The sequence below is a fragment of the Pristis pectinata genome, chromosome 18 (genome assembly GCF_009764475.1).
Source record: "Pristis pectinata isolate sPriPec2 chromosome 18, sPriPec2.1.pri, whole genome shotgun sequence".
Lineage (NCBI taxonomy): Eukaryota > Metazoa > Chordata > Chondrichthyes > Rhinopristiformes > Pristidae > Pristis > Pristis pectinata.
The window spans coordinates 29,069,462-29,091,518 of record NC_067422.1 but is presented as its reverse complement, the minus strand read 5'-3'; the positions used below and the strand labels follow the sequence as shown (position 1 = coordinate 29,091,518).

The following is a 22,057-nucleotide window of genomic DNA, read 5'->3' as shown; positions in this document are numbered from 1 at the left end:
GCCTTGACCTTAGAGGTCAACGCAAGTTCAAAACTGTTAAACTTTATTTCTGACTGGGTAATGCTGGGTCAAAGAGATAGGACACAGATTAGCCACAATCTCATTGAATGGTAGAATAGGCTCAGAGGGCTGAATAGCCTGTTCCTGTTCCTATTGAACTATGGCCAATGGTCAGAGTGTAATTGGCTTAACTGCCAGGAACACCAACAGCAAGTAGTGATTCTTCACGTCGAGCCTACAAAATGAAGTTATGCACCAACCACTTTCTTCACAGCCAGGTCCACTGTCCTCACCTGAAATTCCCCATCAGAGATCAGGGGTCATAGAGGTAGAGACCTCACTGAGTATTTATTTCCCAGTACAGTCATCCTCAGGACAGTTATGACACCTTTAAGTCCAATCTGGATGAACCTGGCAAATACAACTCGGAGTAGAATCAAAACTAGGACACTGTTGAGTTTGAGGCAAACTTCTATTTAAGATCTTACCAACTCAGGAAAGTGTCTTAATGTCTCATTTTAAAAGACTGATCCAACCAGCATTTGTTTCTTTCATAATAAAGCATACAAAGTACAAGAGTCCCAATAACAAGTCAACCTACAACCATGATTTGCTAAGCAGCTAATTCACCTTCTTTGTAATGCATCATTTTCAACAAATGAATTGCCTTGGTAGCAAAACAGAACATCACCTCAAAATTGAAGTGCATGGAGTCATGTGTTTGTGCATTGCACGATACAACTTCAATGAAAACTCAAATTTTATAAAAATTCATGCAAATTGCAGTCTGCATTTTTCTTCTGCATCTTTTGTGTATCTGGCACATTACAGAGACCCCTGGACATGTGCATAGGTATACGGTCCTGTGCAATGCATATCTGTATGTCATTTCCATAACTCAGCTGCATAAGCTGTCCCTGGGACAGTCTGGCAGAAGTAGGCTTTCACAGCTCTTAAAAGAAAACCCCTTAAGAGATCCCAGGAGAGTACTGAAAACCTGACACATGTAGTCCCTTTTATGTTCTTACCCAGTTCTCCCTTGGAACTCTAACCCTACATCCATGTGATATCACCTTCTTCACCCACGCTCTCAAGCCGATGGGTCTCATCAGACTGCACCCAAGCCACTGATCTCCCACACTGACTCCCCACTCTCTAATCTCCTGACCTGATTGTTGATTTCATCTCCCCAGACGTGGTTAACCCCACTCCCAACCAATGATTGCGTTCTCCCACCACCACCAATCACTGGCAGTTGAAGCTGCCCCCATCCATATCTCTAATTACAATCCCATCAATTTGAGTTTCCGTAAGTGCCCTACTTTTGTGACATACTTTAAGGTATTCTCCAGATTTATCATCCTTTGTAATTTATTACTTTACTTTCACAAGGTCAGTTTCTCTGCCCTTATTGGAAAGTGGAACATAGAACAGTACAGCCCAGGAATAAGTCCATATGCCTCCATATTCACGTACTTATCTAAACACCTCAAACACCACTACCGTATCTGCTTCCACCACTACTCCTGGCAGTGCATTCCAAGCACCTACCACTCTCTATGTAAAAAAACTTGCCCCACACATTCCCTTTAAGCTTTTCCCCCTCTCACCTTAAAGCTATGCCCTCTAGTATTTGATGTTTCCACTCTGGGAAAAAGACTCTGCCTATCTACTCTATCTATGCCTCTCATAATTTTGTACTGTCTACTTCTATCAGGTGCTATTCCTCCAAAGAAAACAATCCAAATTTGTCCAAACTCTCCTAATAGCTAATGCATTTCAATCCAAGCAACATCTTGGTGAACATCTTCTGCACCCTCTCCAGAGCCTCCACATCCCTTCTGTAATGGGGTGACCAGAACTGCGCACAGTACTTCAAAAGTGGCCTAACTGAAGTTTTACATAGCTGCAACATACCTTCTGGACTTTAATACTCAATGCCCTTTCCCTATGCCTTCTTTACCGCCCTATCCACTTGTGTTGCCACTTTCAGGGAGCTATAGGTTTCCACCCCAACATCTGTACATTAATGCTGCTAAGGGTCCTACCATTTTCTGTACATTTTCCTCTTGAATTTGACTTCCCAAAATACATCACCTCCGGGTAAATTCCATCTGCCATTTCTCTGCCCACATTTCCAACTGATCTCTATCCTTTGACAACCTTCCTTGCTTTCAACAACTCCACCATTTTTTTCTTTCAGCTACAATCTTATTAATCAGATCACCTATATTTTCACCAAATCAATATATATTGCAAACAAAAAAGGTTTCAGCACTGATTCTTGAGGAACACCACTGGTCACAGACCTCCAGTCAGAAAAAACACCCCCCTACCACCACCCTCTGTCTTAAATGACCAAGGCAATTTTGGATCCAATTTACCAACTCACTGTGGATCCCACATAACTTAATCTTTTGGACCAGTCTACCACGAGGGACGTCAAATGCTTTCCCAGAGTTCGCGTAGATAACATCCACTGCCCTATCCTCATCAATCATCTTTGTTATTTCCTCAAAAAGCTCAAGCAAACTTGAGAGACAGGACCTCTCCTGCACAAAGCCTTGCTGACTATCCCTAATAAGTCCATGCTTTTTCCCAAATGCGAATAAACCCTGTCCCTTAGAATCTTCTCCAATGATCTCCCTACCACTGTTGTAATGCTCACAGGACTATAATTTCCTGATTTGTCCCTGTTGCCCTTCTTAAACAAAGGAACAACAATGGCTATTCTCCTGTCTTCTGACACTTTGCCATGGCTAAAGAGGATACAAAGATCGCTGTCAAGTCCCTAGCAATCTCCTACCTTGCTTCCCTCAGTATCCTGGGACAGATCCCATCAGTCCTGGGGACATCCACATCAATAGTTGTCAAGACACTCAATACCTCTTCCTTCTTAATATTGACACCCCTATTAATATCACCATACCTCCTCCTAATCTCATCATCATCCATGTCCTTCCCCTTGGTGAATACCAATGCAAAAATGCCCCTCTTTGTCCTTGAGTGGACCTATCCTTTCCCTAGCGAACCTCTTGCTCCTAATATACATGTAAAGTGCCTTCAGATTCTCCTTAATTCTACTTGCCAAAAATATTTCATGGCTCCTTTTAGCCCTCCTGTGTTTAAGTTCTTGCTTGCTTCCTTTATGTTCCTTCACAGCCTTGTCTGATTTCAACTTTCTAAACCTTACATATACTTCCTTTATCTTATCAAGAAAAGTTGTTAACCAAGGTTCCTCAACCTTGCCATCCTTATCTTTCATCTTCACAGGAACATGCTTGTCCTGAGCTCTAATCAACTGACATTTTTAAAAAACTCCCATGTGTCAGATGTGAATTTACCCTAAAGCAGCCACTCCCAATCTACTTTCTCCAGTTCCTGCCTAACAGTTATAATTAGCCTTCAGCCAATTTAGCATTTTCACACCATAAAACTTAGAGTTATGGTCACTGCTACCAAAATGCTCTCCCACTAAAACTTCGATCACCTGGCCAGGCTTTTTCACCAATACAAGATCTAGTACAGCCTCATCCCTAGTTGGACTATCTATGAATTGTTTCCAGAAACCCTCATGGATGCCCTACCTTAGCCCCTGGCACTAAGGGAGTCTCAGTCAATATTAGGAAATTAAAATCACCCTCTACAATAACCCTGTTCATTTATATGATTCTATGATCTGCCTGGATATCTGTTTCTCTAGCTCCCACTGGCTATTGGAAGGCCTATGGCATAACCCGTCACAGTGATTGCACCTTTCTTATTCCTGAGTTCTCATCATATGACCTTGCTGAATGAGCCCTCTAGGATGTCCTCTCTTAGTGCAGCTGTGACATTCTCCTTAATTAGTAATGCAACTCTTCACCTCTTTTACATCTCTCTTTATAATATCTGAACATCTATACCCTTAATTGTTGAGCTGCCAGTCCTGCCCTTCTCTCAACCAGGTTTCCGTGGAGGCTCCTTGTAATAATCCAGGCTCTTAGCTTATCTGGTTACATGTTTAACTCCCTGCATTAAAATAAATACACTTTAGAAACATCATTCCTGCCAGGTTCATTACCTCGGCCCTGCCTGTTTTCCCTATTAGACTTACTTGACTTAACCTCTAACTTCTCCTCAATCACCTTACACGCTGACCTACTGCTCCAGTTCCCACCGTTCTCCCGCACTAGTTTAAACCCTCCCGAGCACCACCAACGAACCTCCCTGCAAGGATACAGGTGCCCCTCCAAACTTAGGTGTAACCCATCCTTGTACAGGTCCCACCTGCCCCAGTAGAGATTCAACTGGTCCGGGTATCTGAAGCCCTCCCTCCTACGCTAGCTCTTTAGCCACACATTCAACTGTACTATATTCCTATTTCTGACCTCGCTAGCACATAACACAGGAGGTAATCCCACGATTGCAACCTTAGAGGTCCTGCTTTTTAACTTCCTACCTAACTCCCTAAATTCTCTAAAGCAAACATTTCCCTCATCTTATAATTTAATCCTCCTAAACTAAGTACCGGCCTCCCACTTCTTCTTTGCACTGCCTCCTGGGATAAATTGCACCTCTGTGACTGAAATCAGCTACTGCTCAAACAGATATGCTCTAAACAGTGAACTAGACTGTTCGACGTAGCATTATGTGATTTGTAATTAGAGGATTTTACAATGAACAGGCTAACACAGAGGTCTTTTAAATCAGCAGAGAGGTCTTTCAAAACCACCACCACCTATCACCTGCCAGCTCTTGCTCCACCCCTTCTCCCCACCTTTTTATACTGGCTATCTTCCCTCTTTCTTTCCAGTCCAGATGAAGGGTTTCAACCATGCATCATTCCCTGTGAAAATGCATCCTGTCAAAAACATGCATTGTCCAGCATCCATGAAGCTCCCCAGCATTTAATCATTAGTAGAGTGAAAAACCATGGTGAAAATAAGACTGTACTAATATCTTGCAGGGAAATCATATGCCATTGTGGATGCTTATTTGCCATGTTATTAAAGTAGAGTGATGTAGAGATATTATTCCAATTTACATCCCATCCTCACATGTTACACTGGTAACTTTCACCCCAATGCCCATTGGTAGGGAAGCATGTCAACATGCATATCAATTCAAATGTGAGCAATGGGCCCATTGGAAGAGTGTTAGAATGTATTTGTTGAATCAAACCACAGGCACGAGTCAATACTTTCAGAAGAGGAGTAGGGAAAGCTGTAGAAAGAACTTTCTGATTCTCTTCTCTGCTTCCCCTGCCTTTTCAGGTGCTCCTCAACCTTGTGCCAGTAAAGCTTGCTGGTGTCCTGCACTGTTCAAGCATCACTCTTATTTCAATCCCCCGAAATGGGCCATTGACTCTCAATAATAACTCATGTGTCTACCCCTCCTCTTCCCTCAACTCCATGCGTTTAGGTCATTTATTTATCAACTCTCTCTCTCTCTCTCTGTTTATACACTGATTGTTCTGGAAAATTCAGAGATGGACACAAGGCCAGAACTGGACACAAGGCCAGAACTGGATAAACACAAGAATTTTGGAAGGTTGTAGTAGGTGGAGAGAACAAGAAGCAAGGCAGTGACTTAAACTCAAATTTAAACTCAAAGGCAATTTTTTCCCAGAATTTAAGGTACTTCTGGATGGGGGAAGTACTGGATATGAGAAGGATACTTCTGGTATATGTGAGAATAACTTCATTTGCCTCTACTATAAAGTGAAGAACCCAAATTAAGCTTTCTAGCAGGCAGTACCAATGTGCAGCAAACTTCAGATGTTGGATGAAAACCCTGGGTCTCAGGCTCGGCACTGGTTTGTGACTATACCAAGTTATACTGGTTTGGTACAGTCACAAACCAGTCATGTTATGCTCTCCTAATGTATGTGTTCTATCAGAGAATGGGGATAATGAGCAGACATTCTAATTGACAGGATGTAACAAGAGGTATTCCACAGGGATCACTATTAAAACCAAAGCCATTCACTTTTTTTTATTGCAACCCACTTAAATCAGTATTAAAGCCTAAACTATTTGTTGTATTTATTAGCAACATAGATGATGGATCAGCAAGATAGACATTCAAGTTTGCTAATTACACAAGGATGAGGGGACATAGCAAGCAATCTAATTTCCAGGCAAGAACTTTGTTTTCTTTGGTTTACCAGAATGTGGCCTAAAAATTCAAGTCAAAGCATCTTTTTTCAAAATTAGCTTTTAAACTGTTATTGGAGTTTATTTTGTCAAGACATGGAAATTTAAGGTTATATTTTCCCAGAAATGAATATCAAACCACCAAGAGAATAAGGATTGTGTTTTTGTTGTATTTATGTAGATGATTGTACTTAGATTTTAAAGCACTGATCCAAGGTAAATTGCATGTCCCTTACGCTTACTTTGTATGGTCTCTCCACAGCAAGCCATGTTTTGCCCTGTCAAACTCTTATTTGAAGTATGTGATCTGTATCTCAAATAAGCAGATGTTCTGAGGTTTCAAAACCAGCAGTAGCTCTGGACTATGTTCTCAGCTACTATTGAGATATGCAAAAAGATATGTAAATTTGCAATCCTTAAAGTGTAACAATGGTGTAATTTCACCTACTGTTATGTGCTGTGCAGCTAGTGTACAGAAAGTGTTTAATTGGGGTAGTTACAATCTCCAATTGATTTTCCCCTGTCAGTCAATAATTTAAATGTCATTATTTGACATTAGAAAACTTAATTGTTTTCAATTCTAATCATATTTTCTTCAATTAGCAAGGACAAAATGGTCAGCCTTGATTCTCCCCGCTTCATCTGAAATTCTGCTTTTTATCAATTTCTTCTGCTATAGGCATTCACTTTCATGAATCATTTTTTATTTCTGTAATGCGTTTTCCACTCATCGTCAAAAATGTATGTAGGTCACTAGTATGGTCAGCCATCAATCAACCACAAGCTCTATCAGATCCCCTATCATTTTCAAATTCATCCTCAGCATTAAATACCAATATAAGATCTTAAGTACCAGCCTTGTGTTTTCCAATTTCAACCTCTACATAGAGCATGCTTTGAACAAAGGCAATCAAAATATATATTGTTTAACACTAACTGAAATTAAAGTGTAGCAAACTTGTATTAAGTAACATGGAAGGAAATGTTTCCCTCTTGATGGATACGGGTGGATTTGTTGTCCTGGATTTTCTGTAGGTGACCTTTGGTGATTACAGAAGTGAATTACTGAAGCTAGAAATAACAAGGCCAAGCGAGGATGCCAGTTTGTTTTAAGTAACAAGGGTTTAATCCTAACTTGTTAAAATGATGGCATTAGAGTGGTGTGGTAAGCCATTGCATGGAGGGCTGTAACACTTAGTTATATGACGTGGTATCTATTTCATGATTTCTTCCTCCTCTCCAACATGATAATTATCCAAACTTTGATGGTAGTGCTGCATTCTAAGTAAGTATATACGTTGTGTCTCAATGCACTCAGGAAGACATTGCAAATGGTTCTTTTAAGAGACATACTGATTAGGATTAGACACTGTCAAATACTCCCATCTCCACTCCCTACCCAGCCACCCAAATAAACCTGAAGGAAAATATCAAGGAAATTCAACAAACTACCTTCGCATGAGAGAACATACTTAGTTGTGGTGGCAGAACAGGTCATTCAGTGGTGCTCTCAGAGAATACTTATGCAGTTACTTAATGAGAAGAAGCACAAAATAGGCAAAAACTATTTTGATTAGGTTGGTTCAGTTTGAACAATGGGACACCATGTAGATTCTTAAAACTCAAGCATTGGTAGTAATATAAGTATTGTTTGCATGTTTACTGTAGCTTTTGTGATTTTGATGACATTTCGTAGCCAGGGAGCCGAGCTGTTGAGAAAAGACTAATATTATTTCCCAATATATTGCATTTCCTCACAACATTGATAAGATAAGCCAATAAGATACTTATTAAATATAGGTGGCAAAGGAAGGAATTGAAGACTACACGCCAATCTCTGGATATCTACCAAGGCATTCTCATCACTATTTGGAACCCAAGAAAGAATGATCTGAGATCCAACCTAGAGATATTTGCTAAATAAAGCTGATTTATTTAAAGCTATCCATGGAATTTTACACTCTTAAGTAACCACTCTTTAATACTCTTAAACAGTAGGAAGCAACAAGCAGCCAGACATCTCATTCTCTTTGTTGGGAATGGATTGCAACTTAATTTCTGACTGTCCAACACTAGGCCTTTAAATGGGCAATCATTCTATTGGCATAAAGTTTTCCCATATTTCACTTTTTTCAAACCCTTTAATATCCTGTTAAGAATGTGTTTTTTTTCATCCTAATGTCACATATTGGGAGTTTTGAGCCTGTTTGTAAAAAGAGATAAAATTGTTAAGAATTTTTTTGCGAGTTATCTTATTTCAAAATGCTAGCTAATCCTTGTATGTAGGAATTTACTCTCCAGTATTTAGACTTTTTAGGGGTAATTCCAAATTTAGGGAATACCATCGATACCGACAGTAACAGCTGTCGTAGCCTTTCTCATAAGAAATGAGACTTAGTCATTTAAATTAAAAATACCAGCTCTTCAAATGTCTCAAACAAAATAAACAGACCGGCTGCATATCTTTGCATGAATATGTGATTATTTTCATTCCTTGATCATAAATGTCAGTTGTAACAGCTGCCCTCTCTTGTCAACAATGACGAAACATCTGTTGGAGATTCAAGTGACACGTTTCACAGATCCACAAAATGAATACACCTGTACTTGCTCCAATCTAATACACAAGGTTGAAGACTTGCTGTTTCATGAGTGGGATATTTATAGGCAGTTTTATTTCTCACATCAGCTGGCAATAGTTCTGAAAATATTTCTGCAGAGCTAACAATGTTTGGTGGCCATCATGAATTGAAAGAAAGAAGAAACTTCACATTTTCTGAATGTGTCTTGTGAGGGGTATGTAATGGAGTCTCTGTCTAGGTGGTAAGGGAGGTTGGGGGGTTAGGGGCTGGGGAATCAAGGAGGAGAATAGGAAGTTGAGGAGTTAGGGATGGGTCAATTGGGGGTTGGAGATTTGGGCTGTCATGGAGTCAAGGAATTCAGTGAGTTGGGGAATCATGGGCTTGGGAAGTTTTGGGGTTACAAAGGTCAGAAGGCCAGGGAGTCATGGGCTTAGAGAATCTTGGAGGGTTTTAGAATTATCAGGAAGTCGGGAGGGGGGTGGGTGGTGGTTGATTGTGAAGTTGACAAGTTGGAGCGTAAGACTGGTGAATGAGAGATTTGTACAATGGAGAGGTCGCAAAAAAGGAGTTAAGTAAAAGAACTTGCCTGACTGGGGTCCCACCACAGAGTGGTGTTAGTAAAACCTGGTTATTGCAGGCTCTCCTCAAAACAACATGCACTAATTTCTCTGGAAAAGGATACATCATGGAGGATTGATGTCATTTAACATGCCCCTGATATGGAAATTGTGTCAGATCTGCAAAGTGATTCATAATTGAAAATTAACAGTTGAATTCCAATGTGGTGTGAATTAACTTGGAAACAGTTGCCACTGAGCTCCACTCTGGGAACAAAAAAATGATTTTGTGATGCATATTGCTGAAAAAAAGCATTATAAATGTGAATTTTAGCATTATGTGTGTGATATATTTAATACATTCTCTTCATAATCCATATTAGTGAACTTGTATCATTGTTCCTGTCACCTAATTACAATTTTGCTATTCATTATTTCAAATAGACCAACATTAAATGTGTAAATGAATTAATAGCCTAACTATATTTGAGAACCATGAAGTAAATTAATTGTGAAATTTACAGCTTGATTTTAGTTAATTTGAAATAATTACAAAATTTATCACCAAATTATACCTCAATAAAATAAACAGGGATATAGTTAATCTAAATGGTTGGAGTAACTGTGAGCTTGTGCCTTTTTCAGTGATATTCTCCAGCTTTATTTCTTGACAAACCTCAATGATAGACTCAGGCTAATGTTCCATGACTCTGTAAGAACAAACAAGATGCTGGAGGAACTCAGCAGGTCAGGCAGTATCTGCGGAGGGAAATTGACAGTCGATATTTTGGATCGAGATTCTTCATTTGACACAGGTCTGGACCCTCCCACAGACGCTGCCTGGCCCACTGAGTTCCTCCAGCATCTTGTTTGTTGATCCATATTCCAGTATCTGCCATCTCTTGTGTCTCCGTGTCAATACAAGGAAGGAAATAAGTTAAACTTTTGTGGTTAGGTAACACCAGGCTTGACTTCTAAAAGCTTATCATTTATGAAATGACCTCAGACAGCAAAACAGAAAAGAACAAGTGGCCCATTCAACCTACCACACTGCATGAGTTCTGAACACCATCACCCTCATCGACCCTCATACAGTATTATGAAATCTCATGGAGAAAGCTAAACAGGAGGAAGAGGTGAGAAATTGGGCTCTAATTACTCTAAACTGTCAAGCTCCAGAAGACTACAATGACACAGCCCTCTTTGACCACTTCACTTCTGTAAGTTGATGTGCTTACAGAAACACATCCAGTTCCATTTATAATCTTGCACTGAATTGACACTCACTTGTAATAAATTCCCAAAGTCAATAATTTTCAGCAAGCAGAAGTATCTCTTCACATCTAACCTAGTTTTGTATTAGGGACACAGAAGCAGGAGTAGGGCAGTCTGTCTCCTGAGCCTGTTCAGCCATTCAAAATATTCATGGCTTATCCGTATCCTCACTCTCTTTAGGTGTTTGGGTCAGTGACTCTTAAAGCAAACAGCTAACAAAAATATATCAATCTCACATTTAAAATTGTTAATTGAGCAAGAACCCACAAACCTTTTGTCAGAGAATGGTCTATGTTTTCTCAAACATTTGGGTTAAAAACATTTCCTAAAATATTTATGGATAATCTTTCAAGGTCAAATAACCTATCCATCTTGACTAAATTTAACCCTATTGGAATTTTAAAGATCGTAGTTGTATCCCCTTTAACACTATGGATCTATATGTTTTGAAGCTGAAACTTTCTAAGCTTCTACTGTTGATTAAGTGTCTTTAAGTTAGGTAGCAACCTATTAAACATTCTGCAAACCATTTCCAGGACCTCCATATCTATGCAACTGGATAAAAACAGGGCCCTGTCTGACAAAGTCCATACCTTATATGTAATTGTCCTAGCATCCTATTCACTTTTATAATTGCTTGTATCTCTGGTCAAGAACTTTCAAAGAATAATGTACTATAACAAAAGAGTTCCTTTCCCATTCACCAACCTTAAAGCAATACTACGTAACATTTGGAATTGACCGTGACCACTTGAATTATTTGTCTGTATTAAATTATATCTGCGAGATCCATTCCCTCATTGCATCTGAATCTTCCTTCAATCTATTGTTTCCATCGAAGCTTATTACATTTTCATACATCTTTGCAAACTTCTTCTGATGCCTCCATTGATTAAAAAGAAAGAACAACTTTAATTAATGTTTATCCCTATACAATACTACAAGGGCTATGACCATTAGCAAATGCCATCTGCCAACGTGAATACAACATGCTCCTTATCCAATCCAAAACTGACCTGCAAGTCCCACAAAGCTCAATCTTGCATCGTAGCTTTTCAGCAGAGAACTTTAGAAAGTCCTGATAAACAATGGGGAGGTGTTCATCATCTACTAATTTTGTCATCTCCTCAAACACCTCAGCCAAAAATTTTCTGGAGGCCATGCTAAAATCATCCAATAAGTGGTTGTGGTTCTGTCCTTGTGAAATTATTTTTCTTCTCAGCCAGGCTGGCTGTGGAATACTTTGATAGCCACCCTTTCTAGAAAATTCTTTACAACTATGTCAAGCAAATGGACCTATAATTTCATGATTCTGATTTTAATGACAGGTTCCTCAATCCTCTTGGATGTCCAAACAGAAATACCGTACCACTTATTTTTAAAATATGTGAACAGGGATTTGCAAAAGCCATTCCCTACTTTGAACATCTAGGGTGAATTCCATCAGGGCCAACAGCACAATCCTCTTTAGCAGCATTAATCCTGGCTAGTAATAACATAGGATCAAAGATTGCACACAACCTAGCTTCATTTACAATAAGTGCAGACAGTTCCCAATCCCTCAATTTATAACAAAGGCAAAAAAAAGTCAAAATCCTCAAACCACTGTTTTGACTATATTGTACCAATTTGAACAGCATAATTTTCAGCAACTTTAAGGAACAGTAAATTCTAACTCAGTTTTATGATTGGATGAATGCAAATGTTAAAGGGGCAAAGATTGTGTTATGTCTATGTATAACATTGCTATGATAAACCTACATCACACAAGAGGAGGTCCATTCATGTATCAGGTCGGACTAAGTTCAGGCTTGCTCAGAGTTATCTATTACTATTGCATTTTCTTGCTCTTATCAAATTTTCTCAACCACACAAGTGTTTTTCAGCCTTCAAAAACACACATCCACCTTTTATCCTTTTCATAAGGATCAATATATGGTGTAAGTATACTGCTTGATCATTCAAAAAAACCAAACCTTCCTGACATGTGGAGTTGTATGCTGTATTGGTCAAAGAAAGAGAACAATTCTCACAATGTGACACGAAACTTCAAGCTCACTTGAAGCATACAGAAACGTTCATTAAAAATTCCAGCAAAGGTATGAAAATTATAAGTATTTTATGAAGATGTTGTTCAAAGTATATTGATGATGTATTTTTCATTTCTAATATAAAAAACAGCAATATTGTTTGTTACAGACTTTCTTCCAATGATGTAGCTGTGGTTATGGTGTGGCAGTTTTATAGATGTTAATCTCCAAAATCGAGAATTGGGAACCATGAAAACGTTGAATTGAGCTCAAATACTACCATTCTCTGTGCTGAGTAGGATATATGTTCCCCTTCAGTTTGGTGAGGCTGGCAGTCAACTCAGCCAATGGTTTGAGTTATGGACATGGCTTTTCAGAAACTGCACTGATGCAGCGATTCTGCAGAACCTGCTTAATCCAATTATAAAAAGGTTACATTTACTTGTCACCACCTCAAACACCCAACTAAATAAAATGTAAATAATAAAACACATGAGAATAATACCCTGTCATCTCAAAATAACTGAATGAAGCAGAGAATGATTGGACAGGGACAAAGTGGAAAAGAAGTGAAAACAGAAAGGGATACAAAGGGGTCTTGGATTTACAGTTCTCACCTTTGTGATTAAGCGTCCTCATGACTTTGCTCCTTTCTATTATTTTAACTTCCTTCCTACTCCGAAGGTTCAGTGGTTCTGTCCTTGTGAAATTATTCTGGGATCCGTGGATTTGCCCATCACATTTCCTTCCACGTGTCCCAAATGAAACAGATGCAAGTGCAGTGAAGGTTCTGACCTTCCAGGACTTGCTTCAAGAAAGAAACTGTTGTGACCCTGGTTAGTCTGAGTTGGAAAGTTAGTCAACCAGCATGCACTGCAGCCACATCTTTGTTCTCATCCAATATCCTACTTAAAAGATATCTGATTTTTAACTTTTCTCATTTCTGATGAAAGATCATCAACCTGAAATATTAACTCCTTTTTCTCCCGCAGATGCTGCCTAACCCACTGAGTATTTTCTGCAATTTTGTTTTTATCCTTAGATATACTTTTCCCACAGGCCTTTCAAGCTTTTCATTGCATCTGTGCATACATGTACTTGTGCATATGACAATAAAGTCAACTTTGACTTTGAAGTAGTGGCTTTGAACAGGCTGACTTTTTGAGTTCCACTTTCTCGGCAGAGGAACTTTAATGCATTTATAGTTTCCCAACAGTGCCTCTGACAAATCAGCACGAACTGGGGATGGAGCTGCAACCTATTTAGCTTTCGTGGTTTAGCACAGTCCCAGGAGTTGTATTCACCAAATAATCTATAAACTGAGCTACCCTCTCCATCAATTATTCTGTAAGCTATAAAACTAATCTTATCACCAGTTGTTGAGTTCTATCCATATTACAACTGTGTGTTCAAATGCAACCTGCTGGTGATTGGTGCTGGAATTATAAGCATGGCCATGTTGTCATTTAGTAGCTAATGGTTAAAGGGTCAGTAATATGAATGTATTTTCCAGAGGTTCTAGCTTCCATTGTGTTCCCCGGCCGACAGCTCAGAGGACCATCTGCTGTATGGGAATGAAAGGAGATTTGAAGTTGATCAGTATGAGGATTTATTGATTGGTTTTGAATATTTATGTATTGGGCAATCTGTTCTAATTTTGATGACCTCTGACTGCTTCTTTCAACTGGTTTCCCACTTTGACCAGCAGCCCAGTCCATGGTGAATATTACTCATGAAATTATTACCGTGCTTCATTCAGCCCCTGCCTAACGATGTTCACAACATCATTTTAATCTGTTGTATTGCCATTGTAATTGTAGCTTAGATTTTCACAACCAAATCTCTCAATAATTATACAACTGATATTAATATGCTTTTACCACATTAAAAGTGTAAAATTAATTTTTAAGCATGCCATATATACTCATTTGTCATTTTGATGAGCACAATTCTTTGCATCGGGATGGGCATACATATAAAAACTCTCATTCTGATGAATTAATAGTTTAGCTACATATCATTGATCTGAAATGTTAACTATTTCTCTCTATGGGTATCACCTAACCTGCTGAGCACCCCCAACATTTTAGAACATGCTGCTTAATAAGTATGTGGATGAATTGAAAATTGATGGTGTTGTGGATAGTGAGGAAGGTTGTCCGAGGCTGCAGCAGGATATAGATCAGTTGGAAGATTTGGCGGAGCATTGGCAGATGGAATTTAATCCCAACATGTGCATTTTGGGAACTCAATTAGAGGTAGAACATATAGGTAGGGCACCAAGGAATTTTGGTGAACAGAGAAACCTCAGTATGCAAGCTCATTGTTCCCTGAAAGTGGCAACAAAATCGATAGGGTGAAGGCGGCATGTGGGATTTGTGCTTTCATAGGTCAAGGCATTGAGTATAAGAATTGGGATGTTACAATTTTACAAAACACTGGTTAGGTCAAAATTGGAGTATTGTGTGAAGTTCTGGTCACCACAGAATAGGAAGGATGTTGTCGTGCTAGAGAGATTGCAGAGAAGGTTCACCAGGATGTTGCCTGAATCAGAGGACGATAGTTATGAGGAGAGATTGGACAGGCTGAGCTTGTTTACCCTGGAGTGAAGGAGGCTGAGGGTGACCTGATAGAAAGGTATAAGACTGTGAGAGGCATAGATAAGGTAAATTGTCAAAATCTTTTTTGCTATGGTAGGGGTATCAAAAACAAGAGGGCATAGATTTAACAAAAGGAATTTTAAAGGGGTTCTGAGGAATATGCTTTTGATTTAGAGAGTGGTCGACATCTGGAACAAGTTGCCAAAGGAGCTAGTGGAATCAAATACAATTACTATGTTTAAGAAGCATTTAGACAGACATGTAAATAGGCAAGGCACAGAAGGATATGCTCCTAATGCGGACAAAGGGGATTAGTGTAGGTGGGCAAAACGATCGATATGGATGTGGTGGACAGAAGGGTCCATTTCCATGCTGTTTGACTCTATGACTCCACGACTGCTGTCTTCCCAGAATCAAACAAATTTTTTCATAGTCACTGTGTGCTCCGTACACCACACTGACAGCAAACTAATGCGGTAGTCATTATATATAATACTCAGTCATAACACATTACACTCTTCAAATTCTATGTTTCAATTTACACCACACTGACAGTATACAAGGCTCACTGAGGGCTTCAAGCATTTACTTCATTTAATAGTATGTTCGTAATCTCCATGTTTTGTGCATTGTGCACCACATTAACAATTTGTCCAGATTCACTTTGCTTTAGGTATTGTATACCATACTGACATTGTATCAGAACACCAATGCTTTTGTCATTCTACACCACATTGACCACACTAGGATTATACTTTGGGTATTGTGTATTAATTTAATATTATGCTATGATTCTTTAGGCATTTTATACTTCTCTGCATGTTAATCAATTTTCCCAATGTTTGAAAGTAAACCAGAATTCCTACAGCTTCAGGAATTATACATTGCCTTGACAGTATATCAAGACTGCTGTCCTTTTGCAATGGTATTCTAGAGTTTACCATATTTTCCAATCGTTTGTAGCATTGTACACTGCACTAGGAGTATTTTAGGACTCCCCATGCATCAAATGTTGTATGCTACATTGACAATACACATAGATTCCCAATGCACTGGACACTGTACATTGCACTGACAGCACAGTAGGATTCCCAATGGTTTAGGCTCTGTACCTATATTGGCAGTGCGCTTGGCTGTGTTATGCTTCTATCATTCAACTGATGCAGAAGGAGGATGAGTGGTTCAACTTAGAAGTTAATTTTATGTAAAACAAAATAGAACTTCTTCACAATTTAAGATTTTAATCACCTTTGCACCTTATTATTTTTTCTTTATTAATTTTATTTTAAAAATACTCAGCTTATCTCCTTAAGGGAAATCCATCCAGAGCATGAATAGAAATAAGAAGCTTTCGAAGTAATTTATGAAGTGCAGCTTTTATGAAGTATGGCTTTTAATTGCAAATATGTTGAATATAACTGAAAAATCTGGCATCCGTGCTTAAAGATTATCGGCATAATGCTGCTGTAGAAAACATTCCCAGAACCAATGAATCTCTACAATAATTTTTTAGCTATCAACTTTAATAAATAAAGCCCTGACACATGTCCTTATACTCTTTGCTGGAATTCAAAGAAAAAAATGAGGTGAAGCCTCAAAATGTTTGATTGCTGCAACATCAGTTCAATTAATTTTTGCACCGCACTTCGGTTACACAGAATACTTACACACTTACAATCCATAGGTACAAAGGCGCCGTCTTCTTACATGCAAGTAAATGGATGGTTGATAGTAGATACAAAGCAATAATGAAACCAAGAGTCTTTAGTCATGCCATTCTTGAAAGAGCAAAACTCAAGGTATTTTAATTGTAACAAAACTCTGTGATTCAATTACTGCTTTATATCTCTGCCAGCATATTTCATTCATTATAAAAATACATGATCATTACAGCTGGTTGCATTTGAATTCTCACACTTTCTGCATCTTCGGCTGCTGGTGTGTGAAGTTTGTAAATGTTGGAAAAATAAATGGAAGAATGGCAATCAGCCCAGAGATAATGATGATGTGATGATGTGATTAATAGTTATACACCAACTCCTAGGTTTGAGCCAGAACTTGTAAAGTGTGTCATTACACATAGCAGCCCTAGGTTATGCTTCTGGCTGTACCTTCACTATACTTTGCAACAAAAATAGTCTTTGAATATGCTTGCTTAAGCATGCATCTATTTTTTTGATGTTGGGAGAATGGGAACAGGAGCATCAGGAGCATTTCTTACAGTGAAGATATTGAACCATAAGATTGTACAGGGCTCAATGTATGGCTTGCAGTTTTGTAAAAGGCTCAAGTTAAGCCATGAGTGGTGCACAGTCCATGTAGTGTGATTCAGTATACCAAAGGTGAGCACACATCTCTCCCTAATGTGCTCAGTACATTTAACAAAGGTGTTCATCTAAAACCTGATTTCATCAATGGGAATGTGGTAATTTGCCTGTAAATTAATTCCACAGTAATAACAGGTACTTGTGCAGCAAGTTAAGTGTTAGAGGATGGGCAGATAAAGTTAAAAGGTATGCCAAAGAAATAAAGGTTCCTTTATGCAATGGTCAGACAGTCATCAATGTACAAGATGTTCTCTGGTATCATTTTAAAGACAGAGAAATAAAATGAATAGTCATTTCACATGGAAAATAATCCCACCAGAAATAATAATAGACACAATATTCCTTGCAAATGGTTTCATGTTGTTGGCCGATTAAATAATTATTTTTAACCGAGAAGAAATTATAACATTATACAAACATTTCTATCGCCATATTCCTTGTAAAGTAGATGCTGATGATCCCAAACTTTTCGCTTGTAAATTACCTTTAGGACTTTAACTATCACCCAAGATTATAAGAATAACCCTTGCTTGAAAACCTGATAGTTTTAGGTGATAAACCAAGAGTAGATACAAGATAGTGTCCGTCCTTTTTTAGGTGTTACTTAATTTGCACTTAGAACTAAGTATTACGCCGTAGTGATTTTACAAACACCTATTTCCAGGAGATCCCAGCACTTTTTCAATGATTGATTGATAGAGATAATTTTAATCAAAGGTTTATTCTAGTTAGACTTAACATGACCCCAATACATCCACATGCTTTGCCATACTCGGTAACCTACCAAAGTTCAAACTGGATCAGTTGACAAATGAATTGGAAAATTACTTGTTGCGTCACTTCTTTTTTGCAATATCTCGAAGCATGTTTTAAAATGCTTCTCCCAACACTTTGAATTGGTGGAAGGCCTTATTTGATTGTTTTGCAGGTTCCTGTTTTTTTTTTGGTTTTCGTGCCATGCCTCTAAATTTCGGGTTAGATTTCCATATCTGTTATCAATAACCCACCCCTCAAAAGTCTAAATTCATTCCTAGAGGACTGTTAAACTTCGTCCTACTTGAGATACTTTTCACTGCCGGATATCAATATCCAAAGTGTGAGATAATAACCTAAAACAATCCCTGAGGTAATCACACAGATTCCGAGCCCATTCCCTATCAGCTCTACGCTTTATTTTCCTCTATATTGTTGACATTAGCATATCCCTATGGCCGTATTTTTGAAGATATTATTTTGTAATGATGGTGATTTTCCTTTGAGAATCTTTGACGAAGAAGTTATGACGAAGAACTCCTTGGAATGTGCGAACATTTGGAAGTCACCACACACACACACACACACACACGTTTGAACACTCCGCATTTTCTCAGTCAAAAGCCAAAGCGTGATCTTACCTGGACACGTTCATTTCACGAGGAGGTCGAGTCGCTTTATCGTAGGCAACTTTGGCAAAAACACCAGCTATAATTACAAAGGCGATTACCCCGCAGCTGATGTAGACCGTGCTGTTAGTTTTGTCTTTGCTCGGATCATACACGTTCTCCAGTTCGTCTCGATCTGGGTCGGTGGTGACTTGAATTTCCACTTTGGGTGTCACGTAGTTTTTGCAGCCGTTTTGCTCCAGGCGATAGTTCTTGTCTTGGCAGCAGTAACGCATGTAGCAGGTTCCGCAGCAGTAATTGTAGGAAGTCCTGTTGCATTCGAAATCGGGGTCCCACTGACCCGCCACGTCGTAATGACCCCGGCATTTCTCCGAGTGCTGCAGTACCAAGGGCTTCATCCTGTTGATCTGCAGAACCGGCACCACCACGGTGGTGTTGATCTGTTGCACCTTGGAAGTGTAGCCCCCTTGACGCCGGGGAGAGGCCAGCGTCCTGTTGTTGCGGGTCCTTCCTGTGCAGAGCAGCAAGTTCAGTGGGTCCATGTAGACGAGGAAGAGGAGAAGGTGCTGCATCGCCTTGCTGCTGTCTTCGCGGTCCTCTCTTCTGCGATCTCTCCCTAAGCACAGAACTAGCTCCTCCTGCCCTGCTCCCCGATCCCTCCGCTAACGACCAGCTCCCACATACCCGTGACCCATGAGCTCGTCAGAAGCATCTCTTTCAATCCGCAGAGGAAACCAATGCCTTGAGATATCTATTTTAATAGATATACACAGTATAAATCAAACAGAAGCGCTCTCCACTGCGGCAAACTGGGTAATCTCTACCTAAGGAAGGGAAGAAAACAAAAAAAAAGTCTTTTTTTAAAAAAATAAAGACAATCAGCATGGGCTTGTACTAAATCCCATCACTCGACCGCAGGCGAAAATTCCTTCCGTTCCATCGGGATGTGGAAGTTTTGAAGAGCAATTTTTTCCCCTCTCATGGAACATCAGATGTTGGGAGAGATGTAATCTGTTTCCACTACCCCAGGTTGGTGAGATGGATATATAGGGGCAAGGTGGCGGGCTAGGGGTGGTGGGGAGTGGGAGGGGTGAGGAAAGGGGGGGGGGAGGCAGCAATAAGAAAAAAAAAGCCTGTTATAGCAGTGTCTGGTGGAGAGAGATCGCTATCTACATACTAAATATCTCAGAAGCAGCGCGGCGCACCCAAGCCCGGCAGAAAAGCTTGCACTACATACTAGCAAAACACCGCTTCCCTGAGACAAGGACCAGCAAACAGAACGGCAAGAACTGCTCCGGATCATTTAAAGAGGGGAGACGGGGACTTATTTGATTTAGATCCTCGCTGGTTGAGCGAGAGCTGGGCTGTATTGGGATCTGCCGTGAACTGGCATCAAGTGCAGCAGCGAATACTCCTGTGGTTTTAAAAAAAAGCCAACACTTACCGCGGTCTGATCGCTCCTGATGGTACTCACGTTGGCACCGAGATGAGAAAACGAGAGAGAGAGAGAGAGAGAGAGAGTGAAACTGAGCGCCGATCCCACTCCGCCTCCACCCCCACCACCCCAGCAGTCCAACCCACGCACTGCTCCCCCGACCAACCAACGTCACCGCATCAGACCCTGCCTTCTACCTAAAGATCATTTCCAAAAAGAAGGGGAAAAAAGATTCAGATGGGGGGAAAAAAAACAACTGCTGAACGCATCTGGAATGCGGTCCCCCGGTATATCTGCCACATGCGGAGATATATGTGGAGGTTGGCAACGCCGGTCTTTCAGAATGGGGACTTCTAGAGCTGGCGTTGAGTTTAAGCCGCCTGTTTGCATCTAATCAATAACTAAACAAGCTTAAATCGACCCTTGGTCGATCAAGCTCTTATCTAATGAAGTCTCTGTCTGGTGAGGAGCTGGTTAGGACTAATGGAACTCTTTGTTAAGGGGCCACATTCTCATCTGACTACCCATGCCTCAAAGCAAAACTTTATTAGAGGGAATTTAGAATTGATGTTAAACTATTAGAATTTGAAGCAAATAATTATAGCGGTCTCTAATGGGCTTGAATTGTGGCTAATAGCCGTAAGGCTGCATAAGTGGATTCGGTATCAACCTGAGGAATTAGGTGAGCAAATTCTACTTGGAATTGAGGATTGGGGCAAGGGGGGAGCTCGAAAATAACCCAACGCACAATCTGCTCTGAACATACACGTGAAGCTCAGGATCTGAAAGAGCGTTTTCAATAGCCATTGGCAATTTGGGACAATGAAAGCAAATAATCCAAACGTCAGATTGCAGAAAATGTGGCTTCATTGGAATGAGTGACGACCACGTACCAACCAGTGAAACACGCTGATTAATGTGTTTATATCGCAAATGCAGTCCCTTTTTATGTGGGTGTCTTTGTATACTTTAATAAACCAAGTAACCCATGAACAAAGGGGATTATAGATATATTCCTCAAAATGTGTACAACCTTTTCGCCATCTCACTGCAAGAGCTTCCCGGACCGAGATCTTCGGCCGATCACCTGTCTGCGATGGCAGATGGCAACTCTTAGATCGCAGCTAAGTCACGGTTGGCTTTGGCAGGGCGTCGCTCAGCTCCTGCAGACGTTGGGAGTAATCCCATCCCATGCAATTTGGTGAGTGAGTGTACTTTAGCTACCAGGCTTTCTAAAGGGTGAGCACATTTTGGACGAGTTAGAATAATAGGGGAGAAGAGGAAGAATAGTTCTGGTCGCTATTTTTAGCGACATGGTGAAAATGTCAATGGAAAATGTTTGCACATAGGAGCCGCTCCAAATAGCGGCCATCAGGAAAAATTGCCAGAAGTATCTTATCCCATGGACCAAGTATCCTAGTGGCAGTACACATCTCTCCGTGACTCCGTGCCCCCCTCCCCCCCCCCCGTTCCGGTTTCCTCCCACATTCCAAAGACGTGCAGGTTAGTTAAGTGTCCCTTAGTACAAGTTAATGACAAAATAAAATTAAGGAGGGAACTGAGAAGAATGTTGCAGAAGTGCTGGGAAATAAGGGAACTGAGGTGCGGCAGAAGGCATTGCTCCAAGTGAAAATATTTTTTTTTACAAAACTGCAGATGTCAGAAATCTGAAATAAAAACAGAACATGCTGGAAACACTAAGCAGTTGAAGCAGATTTGTGGAAAGAGAAAC

General features: G+C 40.0%; 1 protein-coding gene across 1 annotated transcript in view; it reads right to left on the bottom strand.

Moving 5' to 3' along the window:
• Positions 1-19,462, bottom strand: part of LOC127580125 (protein shisa-6-like) — a 390,202-nt gene extending 370,740 nt beyond the window's left edge. The window contains exon 1 of the mRNA XM_052033339.1: positions 18,903-19,462. Coding sequence (XP_051889299.1) covers positions 18,903-19,462 — 560 coding nt within the window. The remainder of the gene's footprint in view (positions 1-18,902) is intronic.
• Between the last annotated feature and the right edge of the window lie 2,595 nt (positions 19,463-22,057).